The 25050-nt window shown below is 43.4% G+C and overlaps 1 protein-coding gene across 3 annotated transcripts in view; it reads right to left on the bottom strand.

The window, feature by feature from the left end:
• Window positions 1-9440: 9440 nt before the first annotated feature.
• KLKB1 (kallikrein B1) overlaps window positions 9441-25050 on the bottom strand; it is a 194258-nt gene continuing 178648 nt past the window's right edge. For 2 of the 3 annotated variants that reach the window (XM_069744368.1, XM_069744366.1), the window contains 4 exons: window positions 17980-18075; window positions 16651-16790; window positions 11786-11940; window positions 9442-9599 (listed from right to left, as the gene is read on the bottom strand). In XM_069744368.1, the coding sequence (XP_069600469.1) occupies window positions 9590-9599; window positions 11786-11940; window positions 16651-16790; window positions 17980-18075 (401 nt within the window). In that variant the 3' untranslated portion in view covers window positions 9442-9589. Of the gene's footprint in view, window positions 9600-11785; window positions 11941-16650; window positions 16791-17979; window positions 18076-25050 lie in introns of all 3 variants that reach the window. The other variant, XM_069744367.1, reaches the window with a different exon arrangement.

The following is a 25050-nucleotide window of genomic DNA, read 5'->3' as shown; positions in this document are numbered from 1 at the left end:
CATACAGATATTTGGCATTACTGTAGGGAAGGGAGCCTACTTAATTTACTGGCTGCATGTCTGCATATTTGCATTTTCACTTTGCTACATTCATTGCTGTTTACTTCTGGAAAACACCCATAGGCCAGGATCACACAAACACGAGATACGGCAGAAATCCCTCCTCTGGTGCCGGCACTCAGGAGCGGAGTGTGCGGCCGCACAGCAGCACATGGAGCTGCACACTCCGCTCCCAAGTGCCGGCGCCAGAGGAGGGATTTCACCTGCAAGACTCGGCCGTATCGCGCGTATGTGTGATCCCAGCCTTAGCATCAAAATCATCACTACACCAGTAGATGAAATCCCAGAAGGCTGTAATTTCCAGATTGGGTCAATTGAGAGAGCTTTTTGTTCTTCTGCCACTGAGGAGTTCTGCAAATGGAGTCTGTAAACTTAATCACCAGCTGCTTCTGAGGTTCCCATCTCATCCTTCCTAGGTGGTAAGCGCCAGTGTAATTTGTTTATTCCATACCTAGGAGTCTGTAAACTATTCTAGGAATGTCTGCCCTTCAAAAGTAAAACATCACTCCTTTCTTCCAGAGCCTTACCTTGTGGCCAAACAGTACTGTACAGCCACATTTCGGTATTGCTACACAATTACTTCCACCCCACTTTATAAACATCATTATTTCTGTCCCCATTGGGGCTCACAATCTTAATTCTCTTTGAGTATATTGTTGGACTGTGTAGGAAAACACGGGGGAGAATGTACAAACTCTTTACAGATGTTGTTCACGGTGGGATTTGTACCCAGGACCCCAATGCTGCCATGCAACAGCGCTATCCACTGAGGATACAACCATGCAGCCCAAGTTTGTGATGTCGAGTGAAATTGCAAATATGCTAGCTTATTTTTTTATGTTGTTCCACAGGTTTTGAAAGCTATTATCTTTTCTATTTTTTTCTTCCAACACATCACATTGTTTTACTTTTAACATTTAGAGACTTTCATATCAGTTACAACTGACATTTTCGGTCACAACAATACAAAATGTTTCCTTTCTCATTCATTAATTTACATATTTTTAAATTGTATTAGTTAATATTAATATTTTATATACATTTTTTATATATGCTTTATTCTTTTAGTTTCCTTAGGCAACTGGAACCTGCAATCACTCGTATTATACACAGTAGAACTATAGTCTAGCAGTATATCGAGTAATTGCAGTTTTTCTATGAAGCTCAGGAGGATTAAGATGTCAGTCGTTGTGGCCTTCATCAGGTTTAGGCTGCCATAGTAACCACTGGACACTGGCAATGACGTCATTTAAATGCCACTGTCAGCAGTTACAAAGATCCATATTGGATGTTTTTGTACATTGGAGTAGAATCTAATTCCACTCAAGGAAATTTGCTCATGTCTAGTTTTATATCTCAGAAGCTGCATGCAAGTGCAGCGCCCCAGAGATCTGGTCGTTGCAGTATGACACTCTGCCACTAAGGGGAGTGATGGTACGTCTGATGGCACTGAAGGAATTCTACTGACCAGGTATCACCAGAACACATTACACTTCACACTCCGGCCACTAGGGGGAGAAAAGGCTTTATTTATTGGGCCACTCCTCACACTGGTAAAACTAGGGGTTGGGGAGGAAGTGAGTCAGAAGTTGACTGGGTTTGATTCAGGCAACATCCCGTGGCAGGGGGTGTTGCAGGGAGAAGACACAGGGGGGTCCCTGTCAGGCGTGGGAACCTGGCAGGTGCCTAGCGAACAGAGCAGAACGTAACGGAGCCACGCCTGCAGTTCCTTGCGGCGGTATCCTAAGAAAGAGACATGAAGGGAAGAATATTGTGGAACAGTGTAAACGAGATCAAGCACAAAGGAGAACCAGTAGGAGTCGTACCGTGAGACTGAGGCAACATCCTACTGAGGCGCGTAGCCGGTGGCCGGAACACCGCGGGAGTAACTGACTCTAGGCCTTACTTCGAACTCCGCAGGACAGTCAATTATAGGTTGGCTGTCTACCATAAATTTCCTAAGAAGACATAGGGGGCAACAGTGGGAGAGGGGCATCTCTAGGGTCCCGGAAGACCTCCAGGCTTTCCCGTCATACGGGTGCATCCTAGCCAAAACATACTGGGGGACGAGAAACTAGTAACATCTGGAACTAAAGAAAGAGAGAGAGCTGTAGAGAACGAACGAACAAGAACAGCAGTTGTGAGGACTATTCCGAATGCTCAGCAGGGTAGGACTACAACACACAGGCGCTAGTGGTAGGCAACGATTTCCATCTGCAAAGGAAACTCTGGATGTGCCCATCGGACCGGCCGGTCTCAGATAGCCCTGTTAAACGTGCTCTGGATTGAGGATCCTGAAGTCTTCAGTAAAGAGGTAAAGAGACTGCAACCTTGTGTCCTCGTTATTGACTGCACCTCACACCATCACCATCCACCTTACTGGGAAGCCCTGGGGACATACTTCACCTGTGGGAAGGTATACCATCCAGCTGCCATTCCATCACCCCAGCGGACCCCACAGCAGCGTCGGTCACCCTGACCGAACACCACAGGTGGCGTCACGAACCCCTGACAGACTGTACCACCTTTTTTGGACGCCCCTTAGCAGGGTCGCGGACCGGGTCTAGCCACCGTGACAGCCTCAGAACCAAAGCAGAGAGGCCCGGTACCGAGAACCCATGGCCCTGTGTCTGGGGGCGATCCACAAGCATTACATCACCAAGCACAATGCAAAAAGTCTGATAGAGTGATGTAAAGCTTGTCAGCAATAGGCTCTGGTGCAGTGTAAACATATTCTGTGGAATGATAAATCACTCTAATCTACCTGGCAGTCTGATGGGAGAAAGGATCCATGATGCTTTGTGAAACAAGCTGGTGTCTGGTGTGGGAAAGCTTTGTCCAATACAGGAGTCAAACAGTTTAAAAAAGATTATTATATGACATTTCACCAGTCACCATTGCCTCAATGGGGCAGGTTATCAGTGGGTTTATGCCAGTTTCTGGTGTAAACACAAAATAAAGTAGTCATATTAAACGCCATATTTATAAAATCCATTTGAGTGCCTATCCTAAAGTATTGGTAACGAGAGGCATGCCTTTAGGGTATGTGCACATGTTGCGGATTTGGTCTGGATTTTTCCGCATCTCTTGGCAGAAAACGCAGGCCAAAATGGTTGCGGATTTAATGCGGATTTCTTGCAGATTACTTGCTGATTTGTTGCGGCTTGTCTTGCGTTTTTTGATGTGCGGATTTGCCTTACTCAATGGTTAGTAATAGGTGAAGAAAATCTGTGTTTCCGCTCAAAGAATTGACATGCTGCAGAAAATAAACCGCTGCATTTCTGCGCTGAATTTTCCTCAGCATGTTTACAGCGGATTTTGTTTTCCTTAGGTTTACATGGTACTGTACAACGCATGGAAAACTGCTGCAGATCCGCAGGGCCAAATCCGCTGCGGATCTGCAGCCAAATCCGCAACGTGTGCACATAGCCTAAAAGTGATTTATTTTATTTTAATGTCTTATATGGCGCCATTAATTTCCACAGCACACTGCATACATCATCTAAAAATTGTAATTGTGCCTTCACCAAAAATTTGCCATTTCTTCATAAGTGACAAAAAGGCTTTCAATTTGGCTGATCTATCAAGCTTTTCTGCCACTTCTCTAATTCTAGTATTCGATTTAGTGCCCCTTACTGCACTGAGAGCGAGACTGGCTCATTGGTTGGATTGTGTTCCAGTTTTAATAGATTTCCCCACTGAATCTGTGTCAGGAAACATAATGGCCCACATATAACCTTCTAAGTAGCATAATTGTCCCAACATAGCCCTCCAAACAGTATAATGGCCCCCACAATGTGCTCATTGATTTAAAAAAACAGAAAACTCATCATTTTCCCCCTCAGTTTCAGTCTCTGCAGCGTTATTGTGCCCACTGCACTCAGACACCAGAGCTCAGACGCATGGGGAGTAGTGATGAGCGAGCCCTTCTCTGGCTCTATATAGCAAGAGCTGACTATCAAAGAGGTGGGGGGCAGAGATAGGGGGGAAATAATTGTGTGTGAAAATGCAATTAAAATCAATGAAATACTCCTTACCACCTGCTTGTTTTCTGTGAAGCCATAGCTGTCAATCAAAAAAGAGGAGGGTAGAGATTGAGGAAAAACAATCAGGTGTAAAGAGTATTTGAATGATTGGCTCCACCATGATGCACCGAGCACCTGTACTTAATTTGAACAGTCATGCTGTGCTGACAGACACCCTTTAACCACTTCACCCCAAAGCCTGTTTTCACCTAAGTGACAGGGCCAATTTTTACAATTCTGACCACTGTCACTTTATGAGGTCATAACTCTGAAACGCTTCAACGGATCTTGGTGATTCTGACATTGTTTTCTCGTGACATATTGTACTTCATGAAAGTGGTAAAACTTCTTCGATATGACTTGCATTTATTTGTGAAAAAAACTAAAATTTGTCAGAAATTATGAAATATTAGCAATTTTCAAACTTTTAGTTTTTATGCCCTTAAATTAGAGAGTTATATCACACAATATAGTTAATAAACAACATTTCCCACATGTCTGCTGTACATCAGCACAATTTTGGAAACATAATTTTTTTTTGTTAGGGAGTTATAAGGGTTAAAAGTTGACCAGCGATTTCTCATTCTTGCAACAAAATTTGCAAAACCATTTTTTTTATGGACCACCTCACACTTGAAGTGACTTTGAGGGGTCTATATGACAGAAAATGCCCAAAAGTGACACCATTCTAAAAACTGCACCCCTCAAGGTGCTCAAACCACATTCAAAAAGTTTATTTACCCTTCAGGTGCTTCACAGGAATTTTTAGAATGTTTAAAAAAAAATTAACATTTAACTTTTTTTTCACAAAATTTTTACTTCAGGTCCAATTTGTTTCATTTTACCAAGGGTAACAGGAGAAATTGGACCACAAAAGTCGTTGTACAATTTGTCCTGAGTACGCCGATACCCCATATGTGGGGGTAAACCACTGTTTGGGCACATGGCAGAGCTTGGAAGGGAAGGAGCGCCATTTGACTTTCCAATGCAAGATTTGCTGGAATTGAGATCGGAGCCCATGTCGCATTTGGAGAGCCCCTGACGTGCCTTAACAGTGGAAACCCCCCACAAGTGACCCCATTTTGGAAAGAAGACCCCCTAAGGAACTTATCTAGATGTGTGGTGAGCACTTTTAACCCCCAATTGTTTCACTAAAGTTTAGAATGTAGCGGTGTGAAAATTAAAAAATCATTTTTTCTTTCCACAAAATGATGTTTTAGACCCCAAAAGTTGTTGTCAAACTTGTCCTGAGAATGCTGATACCCCATATGTTGGGGGGAACCACTGTTTGGGTGCACGGCAGAGCTTGGAAGGGAAGGAGCGCCGTTTGAAATGCAGACTTAGATGGATTGGTCTGCAGGCGTCATGTTGATTTGCAGAGCCCCTGATGTACCTAAATAGTAGAAACCCCCCACAAGTGACCCCATATTGGAAACTAGACCCCCCAAGAAACTTATCTAGATGTGTTGTGAGAGCTTTGAACCAACAAGTGTTTCACTACAGTTTATAACGCAGAGCCGTGAAAATAAAAAATATTTTTTTTCCACGAAAATGATATTTTAGCCCCCACGTTTTTATTTTCCCAAGGGTAACAGGACAAATTAGATCCCAAAAGTTGTTGTCAAACTTGTCCTGAGAACGCTGATACCCCATATATTGGGGGGAACCACTGTTTGGGTGCACGGCAGAGTTCGGAAGGGAAGGAGCGCCGTTTGAAATGCAGACTTAGATGGATTGGTCTGCAGGCGTCATGTTGATTTGCAGAGCCCCTGATGTACCTAAACAGTAGAAACCCCCTACAAGTGACCCCATATTGGAAACTAGACCCCCCAAGGAACTTATCTAGATGTGTTGTGAGAGCTTTGAACCAACAAGTGTTTCACTACAGTTTATTTTTTTCCCAAGGGTAACAGGACAAATTGGACCCCAAAAGTTGTTGTCCAACTTGTCCTGAGAACGCTGATACCCCATATGTTGGGGGAACACTGTTTGGGCGCACAGGAGAACTCGGAAGGGAAGGAGCAGTGTTTTAGTTTTTCAAAGCAGAATTGGCTGGAATTGAGATCGGACGCCATGTCGCGTTTGGAGAGCCCCTGATGTGCCGAAACAGTGGAAACCCCCCAATTCTAACTGAAACCCTAATCCAAACACACCCCTAACCCTAATCCCAATGGTAACCCTAACCCTAGCCCCAACCCCAACCCTAACCCTAGCCCTAACCCTAGTCCTAACCCTAGCCCTAACCCTAATGGGAAAATGGAAATAAATACATTTTTTTACATTTTATTATTTTTCCCTAACTAACGGGGTGATGAAGGGGGATTTGATTTACTTTTATAGCGTTTTTTTTGGCGGATTTTTAGGGTTGGCAGCTGTCACACACTAAAAGACGCTTTTTATTGCAAAAAATAGTTTTTGCATCACCACATTTTGAGAGCTATAATTTATCCAGATTTTGGCCCACAGAGTCATATCAGATCTTGTTTTTTGCGGGACGAGTTGTCATTTTTATTGGTAACATTTTCGGGCAGATGACATTTTTTGATCGCTTTTTATTCCGATTTTTATGAGGCGGAATAAACAAAAACCAGCAATTCCTGAAATTCTTTTAGGGGGGGCGTTTATACCGTTCCACGTGTGGTAAAATTGATAAAGAAGCTTTATTCTTCAGGTCAGTACGATTACAGCGATACCTCATTTATGTAATTTTTTTATGTTTGGCGCTTTTACACAATAAAAACTATTTTATATAAAAAAATAATTGTTTTTGCATCGCTTTATTCTGAGAGCTATAACTTTTTTATGTTTCTGCTGACGACGCTGTGTGGTGGCTTTTTTTTTGCGGGACAAGATGACGTTTTTAGCGGTACCACGGTTATTTATATCCGTCGTTTTGATCGCGTGTTATTCCACTTTTTGTTCGCCTGTATGATAATAAAGCAATGTTTTTTGCCTTGTTTTTTTTTTTTTTGCGGTGTTCACTGAAGGGGTTAACTAGTGGGATAGTTTTATAGAGCAGGTCGTTTTTAGGGACTCTATAGTGACAGGGTCTGTTCTGCAGGATTGGCGCATAGCAAATGTGGTGCCAATATTCAAAAAGGGCTCTAAAAGTGAACCTGGAAATTATAGGCCAGTAAGTCTAACCTCTATTGTTGGTAAAATATTTGAAGGCTTTCTGAGGGATGTTATTCTGGATTATCTGTTTAACTCCATATCAGCATGGGTTTATGAGAAATCGCTCCTGTCAAACCAATCTAATCAGTTTTTATGAAGAGGTAAGCTATAGGCTGGACCACGGTGAGTCATTGGACGTGGTATATCTCAATTTTTCCAAAGCGTTTGATACCGTGCCGCACAAGAGGTTGGTACACAAAATGAGAATGCTTGGTCTGGGGGAAAATGTGTGTAAATGGGTTAGTAACTAGCTTAGTGATAGAAAGCAGAGGGTGGTTATAAATGGTATAGTCTCTAACTGGGTCGCTGTGACCAGTGGGGTACCGCAGGGGTCAGTATTGGGACCTGTTCTCTTCAACATATTCATTAATGATCTGGTAGAAGGTTTACACAGTAAAATATCGATATTTGCAGATGATACAAAACTATGTAAAGCAGTTAATACAAGAGAAGATAGTATTCTGCTACAGATGGATCTGGATAAGTTGGAAACTTGGGCTGAAAGGTGGCAGATGAGGTTTAACAATGATAAATGTAAGGTTATACACATGGGAAGAAGGAATCAATATCACCATTACACACTGAATGGGAAACCACTGGGTAAATCTGACAGGGAGAAGGACTTGGGGATCCTAGTTAATGATAAACTTACCTGGAGCAGCCAGTGCCAGGCAGCAGCTGCCAAGGCAAACAGGATCATGGGGTGCATTAAAAGAGGTCTGGATACACATGATGAGAGCATTATACTGCCTCTGTACAAATCCCTAGTTAGACCGCACATGGAGTACTGTGTCCAGTTTTGGGCACCGGTGCTCAGGAAGGATATAATGGAACTAGAGAGAGTACAAAGGAGGGCAACGAAATTAATAAAGGGGATGGGAGAACTACAATACCCAGATAGATTAGCGAAATTAGGATTATTTAGTCTAGAAAAAAGACGACTGAGGGGCGATCTAATAACCATGTATAAGTATATAAGGGGACAATACAAATATCTCGCTGAGGATCTGTTTATACCAAGGAAGGTGACGGGGCACAAGGGGGCATTCTTTGCGTCTGGAGGAGAGAAGGTTTTTCCACCAACATAGAAGAGGATTCTTTACTGTTAGGGCAGTGAGAATCTGGAATTGCTTGCCTGAGGAGGTGGTGATGGCAAACTCAGTCGAGGGGTTCAAGAGAGGCCTGGATGTCTTCCTGGAGCAGAACAATATTGTATCATACAATTAGGTTCTGTAGAAGGACGTAGATCTGGGGATTTATTATGATGGAATATAGGCTGAACTGGATGGACAAATGTCTTTTTTCGGCCTTACTAACTATGTTACTATGTTATGTTATGGACGCGGCGATACCAAATATGTGTACTTTTATTGTTTTCTTTTTAATTTACATAAATAAATGGATTTACTGGGAATTTTTTTTTTTTCTTTATTTGGCGATTTTTATTTTTTTTTTATACATTCTTTTTTTTTTTTTTTTTAAATTTCTACCATTGTCCCAGGGTGGGACATCACTGTATTAGATCAGATCGTTGATCTGACAGTGTGCATAGCACTCTGTCAGATCAACGATCTGACAGACAAGCTTAGGTGGCTTTCCGGCGCCTGCTCTCAGCAACTCTTAGCAGGCGCCGGCTAGCCATGTTATTTCATGACCCGGAAGGAGTCCGGCGGCCATCTTGGATCCGGGGACTCCTTCCGGGTCACCGGAGCAATGCGATCTCATCGCGTTTCTCCGGTGGGAGAGCGCAGGGAGCCCCTGTCCCTGCGCGATCCCCCTCTATGCCGCTGTCACTACTGACAGCGGCATCAGAGGGGTTAAATGCCCGCGATTGGCGATAGCGCCGATCGTGGGCATTGCTGCGGGGTGTCAGCTGTCATATACAGCTGACACCTGCACCCAATCACCGCGGCGCTCAGCGCGAGACCGCGGTGATCGGTGCGCCGTACTAGTACTGCTGCTGGCACAAATGCAGTGCCGGCAGCGCAGTACTAGTACGGCGAATGTCGCGAAGGGGTTAAATATTTGGCCATGCCAAGAAGTGAACACAGAGCACCTGTAATGGCTTTAAACAATCATTCTGTGCTGACAGAGTCCCTTTAAGAGAATAGCATGTGATCTTTCGATTGCCACCAATCTGATATTGATGACATCCTAAGTATCGGTCATCAATATTTTATGTCGGGATGAAATTTTAATTTATTTAAAAACAAAATTGCCATAAAAAAACAAGCAAGAAAAATGTAACTCAAACTTCTTTCTAGTTTGTCACTGCTGTAGCTCCGACATATAGAACGAAAAAAGGGCTCAGGTTCGGGAAGCATTTTTCTTTATATGGCTCTGAAAAACAAATTGCATTACAGTTATGACAATTTAAAGGCAATGTCATTGTTCCATAAATTTAATTTCTATTATTGCAATTAATTTTTATTAGAACTTTTTTTTGCTTTTCAGAACTATAGGTTAAGTTCATACTGCAACAGCAACAACAAAAAATATATATTGTAGGTTATGTACAATAGCTGGCACAAGAAAATAAATCTGTTAATGGAAACAATCTGATCACCCACATTAGAAAAATCACTACTGGAGCACATAAAGTTTTATAACCAGTGATTCATTTTTTACACTATTAATGAGGTAATCAGCTTTAGAAATCAACTTTTCATATACCCCAATAAGAAAAATTTATTAGAAGGTGGTCTTTCCACTATTCAGGACCCTCTAAGAAATAAGGAAACCACCACTTTAAACATCAACTGTATAACATATTGAAAAGACTAAAACACCTTGATGATAAAGTAGGACATATATATATAACAAACAATACCTTTTACAGAGGATTTAATACAAACCAGTATATTGATATAATTAATTACACATTCTGTTCATTTCTTGTGTGATAAAACACAGATCTCAGATCATTTATTACTATTGTTAATTTCTGCATGGTTGGCCTTATCTGGCTATTTATATGAACAAGTATTTTAGGGTCTGAATACATTTTGACAGGAATTGCTAACTCTTGTTCCTTATCTTAGCTAAATAAAGCCACTTACTTCCTCTAATGGAGATGTACTTTTTGTAATATGACATATGTGTTAATACATATATATGTATATTAACCCCTTCATGACCTTGGGATTTTCCGTTTTTCGCTCCCCTCCTTCCCAGAGCCATAACTTTTTTATTTTTCCGTCAATTTGGCCATGTGAGGGCTTATTTTTTGCGGGACGAGTATTACTTTTGAACGACATCATTGACATTTTACCATGACGTGTACTAGAAAATGGGAAAAAAATTCCAAGTGCGTTGAAATTGCAAAAAAAGTGCAGTCTCACACTTGTTTTTTGTTGGGCTTTTTTGCTAGGTTCACTAAATGCTAACACTGACCTGCCATTGTGATTCTCCGGGTCATTACGAGTTCATAGACACCTAACATGTCTAGGTTCTCTTTTATCTAAGTGGTGAAAAGAAATTCCAAAGTTTGCTAAAAAAAATAAATAAAATTGCACCATTTTCAGATACCCGTAGTGTCTCCACTTTTCGTGATCTGGGGTCGGTTGTGGGCTTATTTTTTGCGTGCCGAGCTGGCGTTTTTATTGATATCACTATTGTGCAGATAAATTCTTTTGATCGACCGTTATTCCATTTTAATGCAATGTCGCGGCGACCAATGAAACGTAATTTTGGCGTTTCAAATTTTTTTCTTGCTACGCTGTTTGGCGATCAGGTTAATGCTTTTTCATTGATAGATTGGGCAATTCTGAACATGGCGATACCAAATATGTGTAGGTTTGATTTTTTTTTATTGTTTTATTTTGAATGGGGCGAAAGAGGGGTGATTTTAACTTTCTTTTTTTCTCCACATTTTTTTTTACTTTTTTTTTAACCTTTGCCATGCTTCAATAGCCTCCATGAGAGGCTAGAAGCTGGCACAACTCGATCAGCTCTGCTACATAGCAGCGATCATCAGATCGCTACTATGTAGCTGAATTGCAAGCTTGCTATGAGCGCCAACCACAGGGTGGCGCTTACAGCAAACTGGCATCAGTAACCATAGAGGTCTCAAGGACCTCTATGGTTACTATGCAGAAGCATCGCTGACCCCCGATCATGTTACGGGGGTCAGCGATGCGCTCATTTCCGTCCCAATGGCCGGAAGTGCTGGCTATATGCCGCTGTCTGCCTTTGACAGTGGCATTTAACAAGTTAATAGCGGCCGGTGAATCGCGATTTCACCCGCCGCTATTGCAGGCACATGTCAGCTGTTCTAAACAGCTGACATGTCCCGGCTTTGATGCGGGCTCACCACCGGAGCCCGCATCAAAGCGGGGGTTCTGACCTTGGATGTACTATCCCGTCCGAGGTCAGAAAGGGGTTAATACACACACACTACAAACATGCAGGTTTTATTATTAGACCATGTAGGACCGTGTAGGATCACTTTGTTGCTGGTGGGATGGCTTTTAAGCTTTTTTTTTTTTAAATCAGAAAATCCACATTTTAAAGGTTTTACATCTTACATTTTTGTATGCTGTACAATCCAGTCTATAAATTCTGTGACTTTAGTGTAAACTCCTGGCTTGTCAGGACGAGCACAGCCTTCACCCCAGCTTGTAATTCCAAATAAATACCAAGTCTTGTCAACTAAACAACTGAGGGGACCACCAGAATCACCCTTAAATAAAAAGAGAAAACATTTATTAGTACATCAGTTTTTATTTGATTTTACAGAGGTTTTCTCATTAGTTATCTTCAGAAGCACATCTGGTGATGCACTCCTGAAAACTGACAGTTCAGACCACTGGTCTGAAATGAGCAATTTCTAAGGCTGTCAGTCTGGCGAGCTTCAGAGTGCTGCATACAGGGTCTAAACTATAGAACCTGCAAGCGGCACCTATTCCTTGTCTAACCAGACAGTCTCAGACCACAGGTTGGCCCGTAAAGTTTGCAATAAGCTGTTCACTATAAAACAGAAAACAGAAAGGATAATCCCTGTAAAAGGGGTCTTCCGCCCATTTCTTTTATTTAACACTAGATGGTGGCCCGATTCTAACGCATCGGGTATTCTATAATATGCATGTAGTTTATTTATGAAGATTTCAGAATAATGCAATAAATACACAGGATTCGGCCGGCCGGGCGCAACCAATTAGAGAAGCATGGTCCAAATCCCACGCCAATTCGCGGCCGGACTGCGTCTGTCGCTGATTGTTCGCGGCCGGCCGGCCGCGAACAATCAGTGAAGCCAGAGCCAGATCCAGGTTTTTGAGGGCCCCGGGTGAAAGAGTCTCACAGCCCATGTAGCATATAACACAGCCCACATAGTATATAGCACAGCCACGTAGTCTATAGCACAGCCCATGCAGTATATAACACAACCCACGTTAGTATAAAGCACAGCCCATGCAGTATATAACACAGCCTACATAGTATATAGCACAGCCCATGTAGTTTATAGCACAGGCCGCACAGTATATAACACAGCCCACGTAGTATATAACACAGCCACGTAGTATATTGCACAGCCACGTAGTATATTGCACAGCCACATACTATATAGCACAGCCAACATAGTATATAGCACAGCAACGTAGTATACAACGCAGCCCACGCAGTATATAACACAGCCCACGTAGTATATAGCACAGGCCGCACAGTATATAACACAGCCCAAGTAGTATATAACACAGCCACATAGTATATTGCACAACCCACATATTTTATTGCACAGCCACGTAGCATATAGCACAGCGACATAGTATATAACACAGCCCACGCAGTATATAACACAGCCCACATAGTATATAACACAGCCCACGTATATAGCAATGTGGGCACCATATCCCTGTTAAAAAATGAATTAAAATAAAAAATAGTTACATACTCACCTTCCGCCGGCCCCTGGATCTAGCCCAGGCCTTTAGCGATGCTCCTCGCGTTGCTCCGTTCCCAGTAATGCCTTGCGGCAATAACCTGTGAAGATGTAGCTGTCTCGCGAGACTGCTACGTCATCTGGGGTCATTGTGCAATGCATTCTTGGGCCCGGAGCGTAGCGAGGAGCGGGAAAGGCTGCCGTGGACACCGGAAGGTGAGAATATAATGATTTTTTTTGTTATTATTATTTTTAACATTATATGTATTTACTATTGATGCTGCATAGTAAAAAGTTGGTCACACTTATAGGGTTAATAGCAGCGTTAACGGACTGCGTTACACCGCGTTATGCCGCGGTGTAATGCAGTCCGTTTAAAGGACTGCTAAAATGCTATGTGGGCGCTGACTGAAGGGGAGTATGGAGGGGGCACTGACTGGAGGGGAGTAGGGAGGGGACAATTCGCGGCCGGACTGTGCCTGTCACTGATTGGTCGCGCCCAGCTGACTGCGACCAATCAGCGACGCGGGATTTCCAGGACAGACAAACAGACGGAAGTGGACCTTAGACGATTATATATATATATATCTACTATATAATTGTCTAAGGGTCACTTCCGTCTGTCTGTCCTTCTGTCTGTCATGGATATTCATTGGTCGCGGCCTCTGTCTGTCATGGAAATCCAAGTCGCTGATTGGTCGCGGCAAAACAGCAATGAACAATCAGCGACGGGCACAGGCCGGAAGAAAATGGCCGCTCCTTACTCCCCGCAGTCAGTGCCCGGCGCCCGCATACTCCCCTCCGGTCACCGCTCACACAGGGTTAATGCCGGCGGTAACGGACCACGTTATGCCGCGGGTAACGTCACCGCTGCTATTAACCCTGTGTGTCCCTAACTTTTTACTATTGATGCTGCCTATGCAGCATCAATAGTAAAAAAATGTAATGTTAAAAATAATAAAAAAACAAAAAAACCTGCTATACTCACCCTCCGTTGTCCGCCGAGCCTCTCGCGCTGGCCGCCAGCTTCCGTTCCCGGCGATGCACTGCGAAATTACCCAGAAGACTAAGCGGTCTATAGACTGTGGCTGCTATATACTGCGTGGGCAGTGTTATATACTACGTGGCTGCTATATCCTGCATGGGAAGTGTTATATACTACGTGGCTGCTATATACTGCGTGGGCAGTATTATATACTACGTGGCTACCATATACTGCGTGGGCAGTATTATATACTACGTGGCTGCTATATACTGCGTGGGCAGTGTTATATACTACGTGGCTGCTATATACTGCGTGGGCTGTGCTATATATTACGTGGCCAGTGTTATATACTGCGTGGCCGCTATATACTGCGTGGGCTGTGCTATATATTATGTGGCCAGTGTTATATACTGTGTGGCCTGTGTTATATACTACGTCGCCTGTGTTATATACTGCATGGCTGCTATATACTGCGTGGTCTGTGTTATATAGTACGTGGCTGTGTTATATACTGCATGGCCACTGTTATATATTGCATGGCCTGTATTAACGCATTGGGTATTCTACAATATGTATGTATATAGCAGCCACATAGTATATAGCACAGGCCACATAGTATTTGTCTGCTATATACTACATGGCTCCTATATACTACGTGGCTGCTATATACATACAAAAATACATATTCTAGAACACCCGATGCGTTAGAATCGGGCCACCATCAAGTATATAGATAGATAGATAGGTAGACATCTGGGACATGCCACTCCACTTTCAATCCACTATTACTATTATTGTCCATTCATGACTTCTATGGCAAATCAAAGGCCAGACAGGTGACCCAAAATGGCAGGGAATTGATAGGTGAGTATTTTAAACATGAACAATTAAAGAGTTGAAAACTCTTTTAAGTGTTGTTTGTGACATGCCAAAATTGCATCAATGAGTTGTTTGTATTCTACAATGAATACAGTATGGTATTCATTATGGTGCCTTTTAGTTGGTGGTATGATCAGTGGATCAATCATTGGTCATTAAAAGGTTATACACTCTATGCATCCCCTGCATAAAATACTTACAAACCTGTATTAAAGAGGGCAGGGAATAGAGTCAGGGTGACAGAAGTCTCAAATCTACAGACCCATTTTCTTATCAATTCAAACGCTGATTTCTCAGTACAGGAGGAACAGACTGGCAATGTAAAAGGTAATGCTGGACTTTTTTTGACAGTTCGAATAAATACTTTGGGAGAATGGGTGAATGAGTGAAATTCTGCCAACAAATTCAATTTAAGTGAAAAGGGGCTAAGTGCAGTAGGTTGTATTTCCAAGTGTTCAAAGAAGAAGTTCACTCAAGCATGAGCCCCCATAAATACTGACAAACAAGTCTGAAGGATGTCCAATGGACCTTCCATTGCCCGACTGCAGTAGAAGGCTTTAACTATGATTTCCCCTATTAATAGCAGCTCAATATCATAGAACTTATTTCTCTCTAAATGTAATTTTGTGAACATTATAATCTACCATATATGAATTTCAATACAAGATGAAAATAGGATCGTTTAAAGGGGAATTATTTGCCATTTGTTTGCACTCAATACACAACAGGTGAAGACATTGCCCATAAAGTAAAGCGCAATCTGTTAGGGGTTGAGTTCCCGCCTCTGCACAGGGGGAATCTCAGGCAATCTCCGCTGCGGTCTCCCATTCTTCTCCTGCCACAGTGGAGCCTCCTCAGTGGAGACATCGGTCCCAGCGTATCGCTCAGTCTGACTCTGTACAAAGAGTTACTGCTGCTTTTCCTGCTTCTGCCATTGGAGCTAGTGCTGGGCAGCGATGAGCAGATGCTTCTGGGACTAAGTCCTGCTTTTCTCATTCTGAGCATGCCCAGAGTAAGATCTCTCAGTGGATATCGAGGATCACATGATCAGATACTGCAGCTAAGGCCATTGGTCCTTCTAGGAAGGTTCTGTAGGTGCTCACGCTCTGTGGCAGCCTCTCTTTGGTCCTTCTAGGAAGGTCCTGTACGTGCTGCAACTATTTAAGGCTTGCATGGCTGCATGGCCATGCGCTAGTATTATTCTATGTTATGTGCTTTGCGCCAGTGTGGTCACGTAAGAGTGTATTCAGGGACCTGGCTGAAATAAGCCCCTAGAATACGGGCACCTCCGGTGAGGAGATTGTGTGTTTGAGTGTATTCGGGGACCTGGCTGAAATAAGACCCTAGAATGCTGGCACCTCTGGCGAGGAGTTTTTTGTGCATGCGTGACCACTGACTGCTCTCTATTTGGGCAGTTAGCCTGTGCCTCTGTGAAGACTAACAGGGCGCAGTGCTTTGCTTTCACGGCTACTCGGTGAATTAACTGAGTTAGTCCATACCGCCATATAGTGCCGCCATTTGCTAGCAGCAGGTTCTCCAGCACAGTGGACCCCGGGCTGCGAACGCACCAATAACAATAAAACATCTATATTTACTCAGTGCGTTCCGCTATCCCTAACACAATCTTCAATCTTCTAATGTCCTCTTACCTTGCATGAATCAATCTGTCCATGTTTATAACCAGCACAGAGGACTTTATGGCTAATAGTTTGGGATAAATAACTTTTCTGACATTCGGTGCTTGACTGCGGAGGTATCTCGGCTTTCTGAAGCACATCTGAAGTAGTTCCTTGCAATAGACAGAAACATGCATTTATTAGTAATATGTTACAAACATTTTTGTTAGAGTGATCACTTTCTGGTCAAGAGGGTGAAAGTTGATAAGCTTAATAATGATTTCTGAATACATGTTAACCAGTACTCGCTCTGTGCTCTAATACTCTGGTATAATGGCAAAGGTTAAAAAGAGGTAAAAGGTAGTGGCATTTCAATAGCAGTTTCAATGGATGCACTTGGGTCTGGATCCTGAACCAAGATGGGCCTGAAGGCCCACAGGAACTACCTCTGAATAACAATCACCAGCATGAAGGAACAAAGCTTGTAGAAACAGCAACTTTTCCTGGGCCAAAAAGATGTTCCCACAACTGTCAGCATCTTCAACTGAGACAGCTGACTAATTTACTGTATATATTCAAATTACTAAGTAATTGTTTTCCCCCTTTCTTTTCCCTTGATCTCGACCACCAGCACACTCTTCAGTGAATCCTCTTTTCAGTTAGCCATTAAAGGAAATCAGTACAAAGATTTTGCTAACCCATCTGAGAGCAGAACGATTTAGAGGCAGGCACCCTGATTCCAGGGATGTGTCACTTACTGGGGCTTCTTGCTAGAATTTTGACTAAAAAGACTAAAAATTGTTTTATCTGCTGCAAATCTACCTGTTCTCTGAATGCTGCAAATCTACATGTTCTCTGAATGCTGCAAATCTACCTGTTCTCTGAATGCTGAGATCTGTACAACTCTGTCCAGGGTTTGGTTGGACAACTTGTCAGGAGACCAAGTAGTCCTCCCTCTGCTGATAATCTTCTGCTAGTAAAACAGTGATTTAAAAAAAAAAACTACACTAAGCAGACTGGTAAGTGACAAATCACTGAAATCAGCATCACTGCATCTACATTATGTGTCTACCAGATTCAGAAAAGATCTGATGACAGTTTCCCTCCAAAAGGCTTAAGCCAATGAGGACTCTCAATTATAAAACTAATGATATAGCACAATGAAGGAACAATTTTAACATTGAACGTACTATTCAATCTGCTACTATCACCTTACATGGCAGGAGTATTTGTGGGAAAAGATTCAGTATAATTTTATAATTAAAATATCTGCTTATTTTGGCTGTTGGGGTCCAATAAGATACCCAACTCACATACCGACACTCCCCTACTGTAGAAATACGAGATTGCAAAAAAAATTACCAGTTTCATTGGTGAATCCCCATCCTGTTATCCAGCATGTACTAGGAAGCTTGAAAGAGTCTTGATTTGGTGGTAGGCAGATGGCTTGTTGATATTCTGGAAAAAAAAACAATAATAGAAACATAATGACAAAGTGACATTGTTACATTACACCTTACAATTGAATTGCAGTATATGTCATGTATTTTGTGTTATGAAGAAGTATTCCAAAAAATGTATACCGTATATACTCGAGTATGAGCTGAGATTTTCAGCAACAAAAAATGGTCTGACAGTGCCTCTCTCGGCTTATACTCGAGTCATGGTCGGTGGGTGAGGGGGAGCGACGACTGTCAAATACTCACCTGCTCCTGGCGCTCCTGACACGGTCCCTGCATGTCCCATGGTCTTTGGGAGCGGCAGCTTCTTCCCCTGTTCAGCGGTCACTGGTACTGCTCATTAAAGTAATGAATATGGACTCCACTCCCATAGGAGTGGAGCCGCATATTCATTACTGTAATGAGCGGTACCATGTGACTGCTCACTGCAGGAAGAAGCTGCCACTCCCGGAGACCGTGGGACATGCAGGGACCGTGTCAGGAGCGCCAGGAGCAGGTGAGTATTTCATATTCACCTTTCTGCATTCCACCGTTGCTCTGTCTTCCGCGTCCTCGTCACTTACTGTTCAGGTCAGGCGTGATGACGTATTAGTGTGCGTGACGCCCTCTGCCTGAACAGTTACTGTGCAGAGATGGGACGCTGAGGAGCAGCGGGCAACGACGAGAGGTGAGTATGTCATTTTTTTTAGTGCAGCAGCAGCATTACATGTGGCACAATGTTATATGGGGCATCTATGGGGCCATAATGAACTGCATGGAGCATTATATGGGGCATCTATGGGGCCATAAAGAACTGCTTGGAGCATTATATGGGGCATCTATGGGGTCTTAAAGAACTGCTTGGAGCATTATATGGAGCATCTATGGGGCCATAAAGAACTGCATGGAGTATTATATGGGGCATCTATGGGGCCATAAAGAACTGCATGGAGCATTATATGGGGCATCTATGGGGCCATAAAGAACTGCATGGAGCATTATATGGGGCATCTATGGGGCCATAAAGAACTGCATGGAGGATTATATGGAGCATATTTGTATATAGAGCATCTTATGGGGCCATAATGTACTGCATGGAGCATTTTATGGGGCTCCTGATTCAATATGGATATTCAAAAACACTTAACCTACTAATTTCTCAATTAATTTTACTTTTATTGATATCTATTTTTATTTTTGACATTTACCGGTAGCTGCTGCATTTCCCACCCTAGGCTTATATTCGAGTCAATAAGTTTTCCCAGTTTTTTGTTGCAAAATTAGGGGGGTCGGCTTATACTCTGGTCGGCTTATACTCGAGTATATACGGTATTTAACCCCTTCCCGACCCATGACGCCACGTAGGCGTCATGAAAGTCGGTGCCAATCCGACCCATGACGCCTATGTGGCGTCATGGAAAGATCGCGTCCCTGCAGGCCGGGTGAAAGGGTTAACTCCCATTTCACCCGATCTGCAGGGACAGGGGGAGTGGTAGTTTAGCCCAGGGGGGGTGGCTTCACCCCCTCGTGGCTACGATCGCTCTGATTGGCTGTTGAAAGTGAAACTGGCAATCAGAGCGATTTGTAATATTTCACCTATTATAACGGGTGAAATATTACAATCCAGCCATGGCCGATGCTGCAATATCATCGGCCATGGCTGGAAATACTAATGTGCCCCCACCCCACCCCACCGATCGCCCCCCCAGCCCCCCGATCTGGCCGGTACACTGCTCCGGCTCCCCTCCGTCCAGTGCTCCGCTCCCCCCCGTGCTCTTGTCCGCTCCCCCCGTGCTCCAATCACCCCCCCGTGCTCCAATCACCCCTCCCGCGCTCTGATTCCCCCCCCCGTGCTCCAATCCCCCCCACCGTGGTCCCCCCCCACCCCATCATACTTACCGATCCAGCCGGGGTCCCGTCCGTCTTCTCCCTGGGCGCCGCCATCTTCCAAAATGGCGGGCGCATGCGCAGTGCGCCCGCCGAATCTGCCGGCCGGCAGATTCGTTCCAAAGTGCATTTTGATCACTGAGATAGATTATATCTCAGTGATCAAAATAAAAAAAATAATAAATGACCCCCCCCCTTTGTCACCCCCATAGGTAGGGACAATATAAAAATAAAGAAATTTTTTTTTTCCACTAATGTTAGAATAGGGTTAGGGGTAGGGTTAGGGTTAGGGGTAGGGTTAGGGTTAGGGGTAGGGTTAGGGGTAGGGTTAGGGGTAGGGTTTCGGTATGTGCACACGTATTCTGTTCCTCTGCGGATTTTTCCGCTGCGGATTTGATAAATCCGCAGTGCTAAACCGCTGCGGATTTATGGCGGATTTACCGCGTTTTTTTCTGCGCATTTCACTGCGGTTTTACAACTGCGATTTTCTATTTGAGCAGTTGTAAAACCGCTGCGGAATCCGCACAAAGAAGTGACATGCTGCGGAATGTAAACCGCTGCGTTTCCGTGCAGTTTTTCCGCAGCATGTGTACAGCGATTTTTGTTTCCCGTAGGTTTACATTGAACTGTAAACTCATGGGAAACTGCTGCGGATCCGCAGCGTTTTCCGCAGCGTGTGCTCATACCTTTAGAATTAGGCTATGTGCACACTGTGCGGATTTGGCTGCGGATTGGTCACTGCGGATTCGCAGCAGTGTTCCATCAGGTGTACAGTACCATGTAAACATATGAAAAACCAAATCCGCTGTGCCCATGGTGCGGAAAATACCGCGCGGAAACGCTGCATTGTATTTTCCGCAGCATGTCAATTCTTTGTGCGGATTCCGCAGCGTTTTACACCTGTTCCTCAATAGGAATCCGCAGGTGAAATCCGCACAAAAAACACTGGAAATCCGCGGAAAATCCGCAGGTAAAACGCAGTGCCTTTTACCCGCGGATTTTTCAAAAATGGTGCGGAAATATCTCACACGAATCCGCAACGTGGGCACATAGCCTTAGGGTTAGGGTTGGAATTAGGGTTGTGGTTAGGGTTGTGATTAGGGTTATGGCTACAGTTGGGATTAGGGTTAGTGGTGTGGGGGGGTTAGTGTTGGAGTTAGAATTGAGGGGTTACCACCGTTTAGGCACATCAGGGGTCTCCAAACGCAACATGGCGCCACCATTGATTCCAGCCAATCTCGTATTCAAAAAGTCAAATGGTGCTCCCTCACTTCCGAGCCCCGACGTGTGCCCAAACAGTGGTTTACCCCCACATATGGGGTACCAGCATACTCAGGACAAACTGCGCAACAATTACTGGGGTCCAATTTCTCCTGTCTTGTGAATCTAAAAAAATGCTTGCTAAAACATAATTTTTGAGGAAAGAAAAATGATTTTTTATTTTCACGGCTCTGCGTTGTAAACGTCTGTGAAGCACTTGGGGGTTCAAAGTGCTCACCACATATCTAGATAAGTTCCTTGGGGGGTCTAGTTTCTAAAATGGGGTCACTTGTGGGGGTTTCTACTGTTTAGGCACACCAGGGGCTCTGCAAACGCAACGTGACACCCGCAGACCATTCCATCAAAGTCTGCATTTCAAAAGTCACTACTTCCCTTCTGAGCCCCGACGTGTGCCCAAACAGTGGTTTACCCCCACTCATGGGGTATCAGCGTACTCAGGAGAAACTGGACAACAACTTTTGGGGTCCAATTTCTCCTGTAACCCTTGGGAAAATAAAAAAATTCTGGGCTAAATAATTATTTTTGAGGAAAGAAAACGTATTTATTATTTTCACGGCTCTGCATTATAAACTTCTATGAAGCACTTGGGGGTTCAAAGTGCTCACCACACATCTAGATAAGTTCCTTTCGGGGTCTAGTTTCCAAAATGGGGTCACTTGTGGGGGGTTTCTACTGTTTAGGCACATCAGGGGCTCTGCAAACGCAACGTGACGCCCGCAGAGCATTCCATCAAAGTCTGCATTTCAAAACGTCACTACTTCAATTCCAAGCCCCGGCATGTGCCCAAACAGTAGTTTACCCCCACATATGGGGTATCACCGTACTCAGGAGAAACTGGACAACAAATATTGGGGTCAAATTTCTCCTGTTACCCTTGGAAAAATTAAAAAATTCTGGGCTAAATAATTATTTTTGAGGAAAGAAAACGTATTTATTATTTTCACGGCTCTGCATTATAAACTTCTATGAAGCACTTGGGGGTTCAAAGTGCTCACCACACATCTAGATAAGTTCCTTTGGGGGTCTAGTTTCCAAAATGGGGTCACTTGTGGGGGGTTTCTACTGTTAAGCCACATCAGGGGCTCTGCAAACGCAACGTGACGCCCACAGAGCATTCCATCAAAGTCTGCATTTCAAAACGTCACTACTTCACTTCCGAGCCCCGGCATGTGCCCAAACAGTGATTTACCCCCACATATGGGGTATCAGCGTACTCAGGAGAAACTGGACAACAACTTTTGGGGTCAAATTTCTCCTGTTACCCTTGGGAAAATAAAAAATTGCAGGCTAAAAGATCATTTTTGAGAAAATAATTTTTTTTTTTTTTTTCATGGCTCTGCGTTATAAACTTCTGTGAAGCACCTGGGTGTTCAAAGTCCTCACCACACATCTAGATTAGTTCCTTTGGGGGTCTAGTTTCCAAAATGGTGTCATTTCTGGGGGATCTCCAATGTTTAGGCACACAGGGGCTCTCCAAACGTGACATGGTGTCCGCTAATGATTGGAGCTAATTTTCCATTTAAAAAGCCAAATGGCGTGCCATCCCTTCCGAGCCCTGCCGTGCGCCCAAACAGTGGTTTACCCTCACATATGGGGTATCAGCGTACTCAGGACAAACTGGACAACAATATTTGGGGTCCAATTTCTCCTATTATCCTTGGCAAAATAGGAAATTCCAGGCTAAAAAATCATTTTTGAGGAAAGAAAAATTATTTTTTATTTTCATGGCTCTGCGTTATAAACTTCTGTGAAGCACCTGGGGGTTTAAAGTGCTCAATATGCATCTAGATAAGTTCCTTGGGGCGTCTAGTTTCCAAAATGGGGTCACTTGTGGGGGAGCTCCAATTTTTAGGCACACGGGGGCTCTCCAAACGTGACATGGTGTCCGCTAAAGAGTGGAGCCAATTTTTGATTCAAAAAGTCAAATGGCGCTCCTTCCCTTCCAAGCCCTGCCGTGCGCCCAAACAGTGGTTTACCCCCACATATGAGGTATCAGCGTACTCAGGACAAATTGGACAACAACTTTCGTGGTTCAGTTTCTCCTTTTACCATTGGGAAAATAAAAAAATTGTTGCTAAAAGATAATTTTTGTGACTAAAAAGTTAAATGTTCATTTTTTCCTTCCATGTTGCTTCTGCTGCTGTGAAGCACCTGAAGGGTTAATAAACTTCTTGAATGTGGTTTTGAGTACCTCGAGTGGTGCAGTTTTTAGAATGGTGTCACTGTTGGGTATTTTCAGCCATATAGACCCCTCAAACTGACTTCAAATGTGAGGTGGTCCCTAAAAAAAATGGTTTTGTAAATTTCGTTGTAAAAATGACAAATCGCTGGTGAAATTTTAACCCTTATAACTTCCTAGCAAAAAAAAAATTTGTTTCCAAAATTGTGCTGATGTAAAGTATACATGTGGGAAATGTTATTTATTAACTATTTTGTGTCACATATCTCTCTGGTTTAACAGAATAAAAATTCAAAATGTGAAAATTGCGAAATTTTCAAAATTTTCGCCAAATTTCCGTTTTTATCACAAATAAACGCAGAATTTATTGACCTAAATTTACCACTAACATGAAGCCCAATATGTCACGAAAAAACAATCTCAGAACCGCTAGGATCCGTTGAAGCGTTCCTGAGTTATTACCTCATAAAGGGACACTGGTCAGAATTGCAAAGAACGGCAAGGTCTTTAAGGTCAAAATAGGCTGGGTCATGAAGGGGTTAAAATTAAAAATTAAATACTATATCACTTAGAAAATAATACTATAACACTTAGAAACAGCTTAAGCCATCCTCCTTATGGAAGGGATTAGTGATACATTGCCACACAAGTAAGGCTACGTTCACATTAGCGTTACGCTAATGTGCGTCGCTGTTGCGTCGGCGACGCAGCGGCGACGCAGCAGCGACGCGCTTCTATGTTTAACATAGGGGACGCGTGCGTTTTTTTATTAGCGTTTTTCGACATGTGCGTCGTTTTCGACGCTAGCGTCGGACGCACGAAAATGCAAGAAGTTGCATTTTTCGTGCGTCCGATTTTCGTCAAAAAACGACGCACGCGTCGCAAAACGCAGCGCTTTTGCACGCGTTTTTGGTGCGTCGCGCGTTGCGTCGCCGTTGCGTCGCCGACGCACCGGCGCGCAACGCTAATGTGAACGTAGCCTAAGGCATGATATTGGGTTTTAGGGTTATCCTCAAGTTGTCTCTTTAGGAGCTCAGAGCTATGCAATCTCTGTGTAGTCTCTTTTCTTGATTCAGATACTAATCTTGGAGTGACTTTTCTGGTGAATTGCAAAAATGTAGTATTAGCAGAACTATGAAGCTCAGCACAAGTTCTGCTGTAGTACACTGAGCTACCATTGTTTTTTTAGTCTACACTATCACAATATTTGTGTATAGGTATAACAGGGCTTTTGAAGAAACACATAGCTCAGTGAGAGCTGTGATTAGGAGACCTACTGAAGGTGGGGCTGGAGATTTTGCAAGATTTATAGCAGCAGCTTGTTAGGAGCTGAAAGGGAGAGGTAGGGAGACAAGAAATTAAAAGTTGAATAGAAATCAATGGGCTGGAGAGAGGTGACTAGTATATTATGAGTTAACATCTCTCCTGGAATGATAATAATAATATGCACTGCACTTTTGTCCAGGATCTGGGCTAGCACTGGTGGTCAAGCTCCTTGGAAACCAGCTGTACACTATGAAAGATGAAAAAACAGGAGAATAACAGCAGGTATAAAAAAGCAAGTTATTCCCAAACTTGCTTACTTTCATAACTAAGTAAAGCAATTTAGTAAATTGAGAATACCCCCTCAAGAGATAACAATGTATC

This window comes from Ranitomeya imitator, chromosome 1 (assembly GCF_032444005.1).
Source record: "Ranitomeya imitator isolate aRanImi1 chromosome 1, aRanImi1.pri, whole genome shotgun sequence".
In the NCBI taxonomy this organism is placed as follows: domain Eukaryota; kingdom Metazoa; phylum Chordata; class Amphibia; order Anura; family Dendrobatidae; genus Ranitomeya; species Ranitomeya imitator.
Note: the sequence above shows the minus strand (reverse complement) of the source record. Positions and strands in the feature narration are given on the sequence as shown.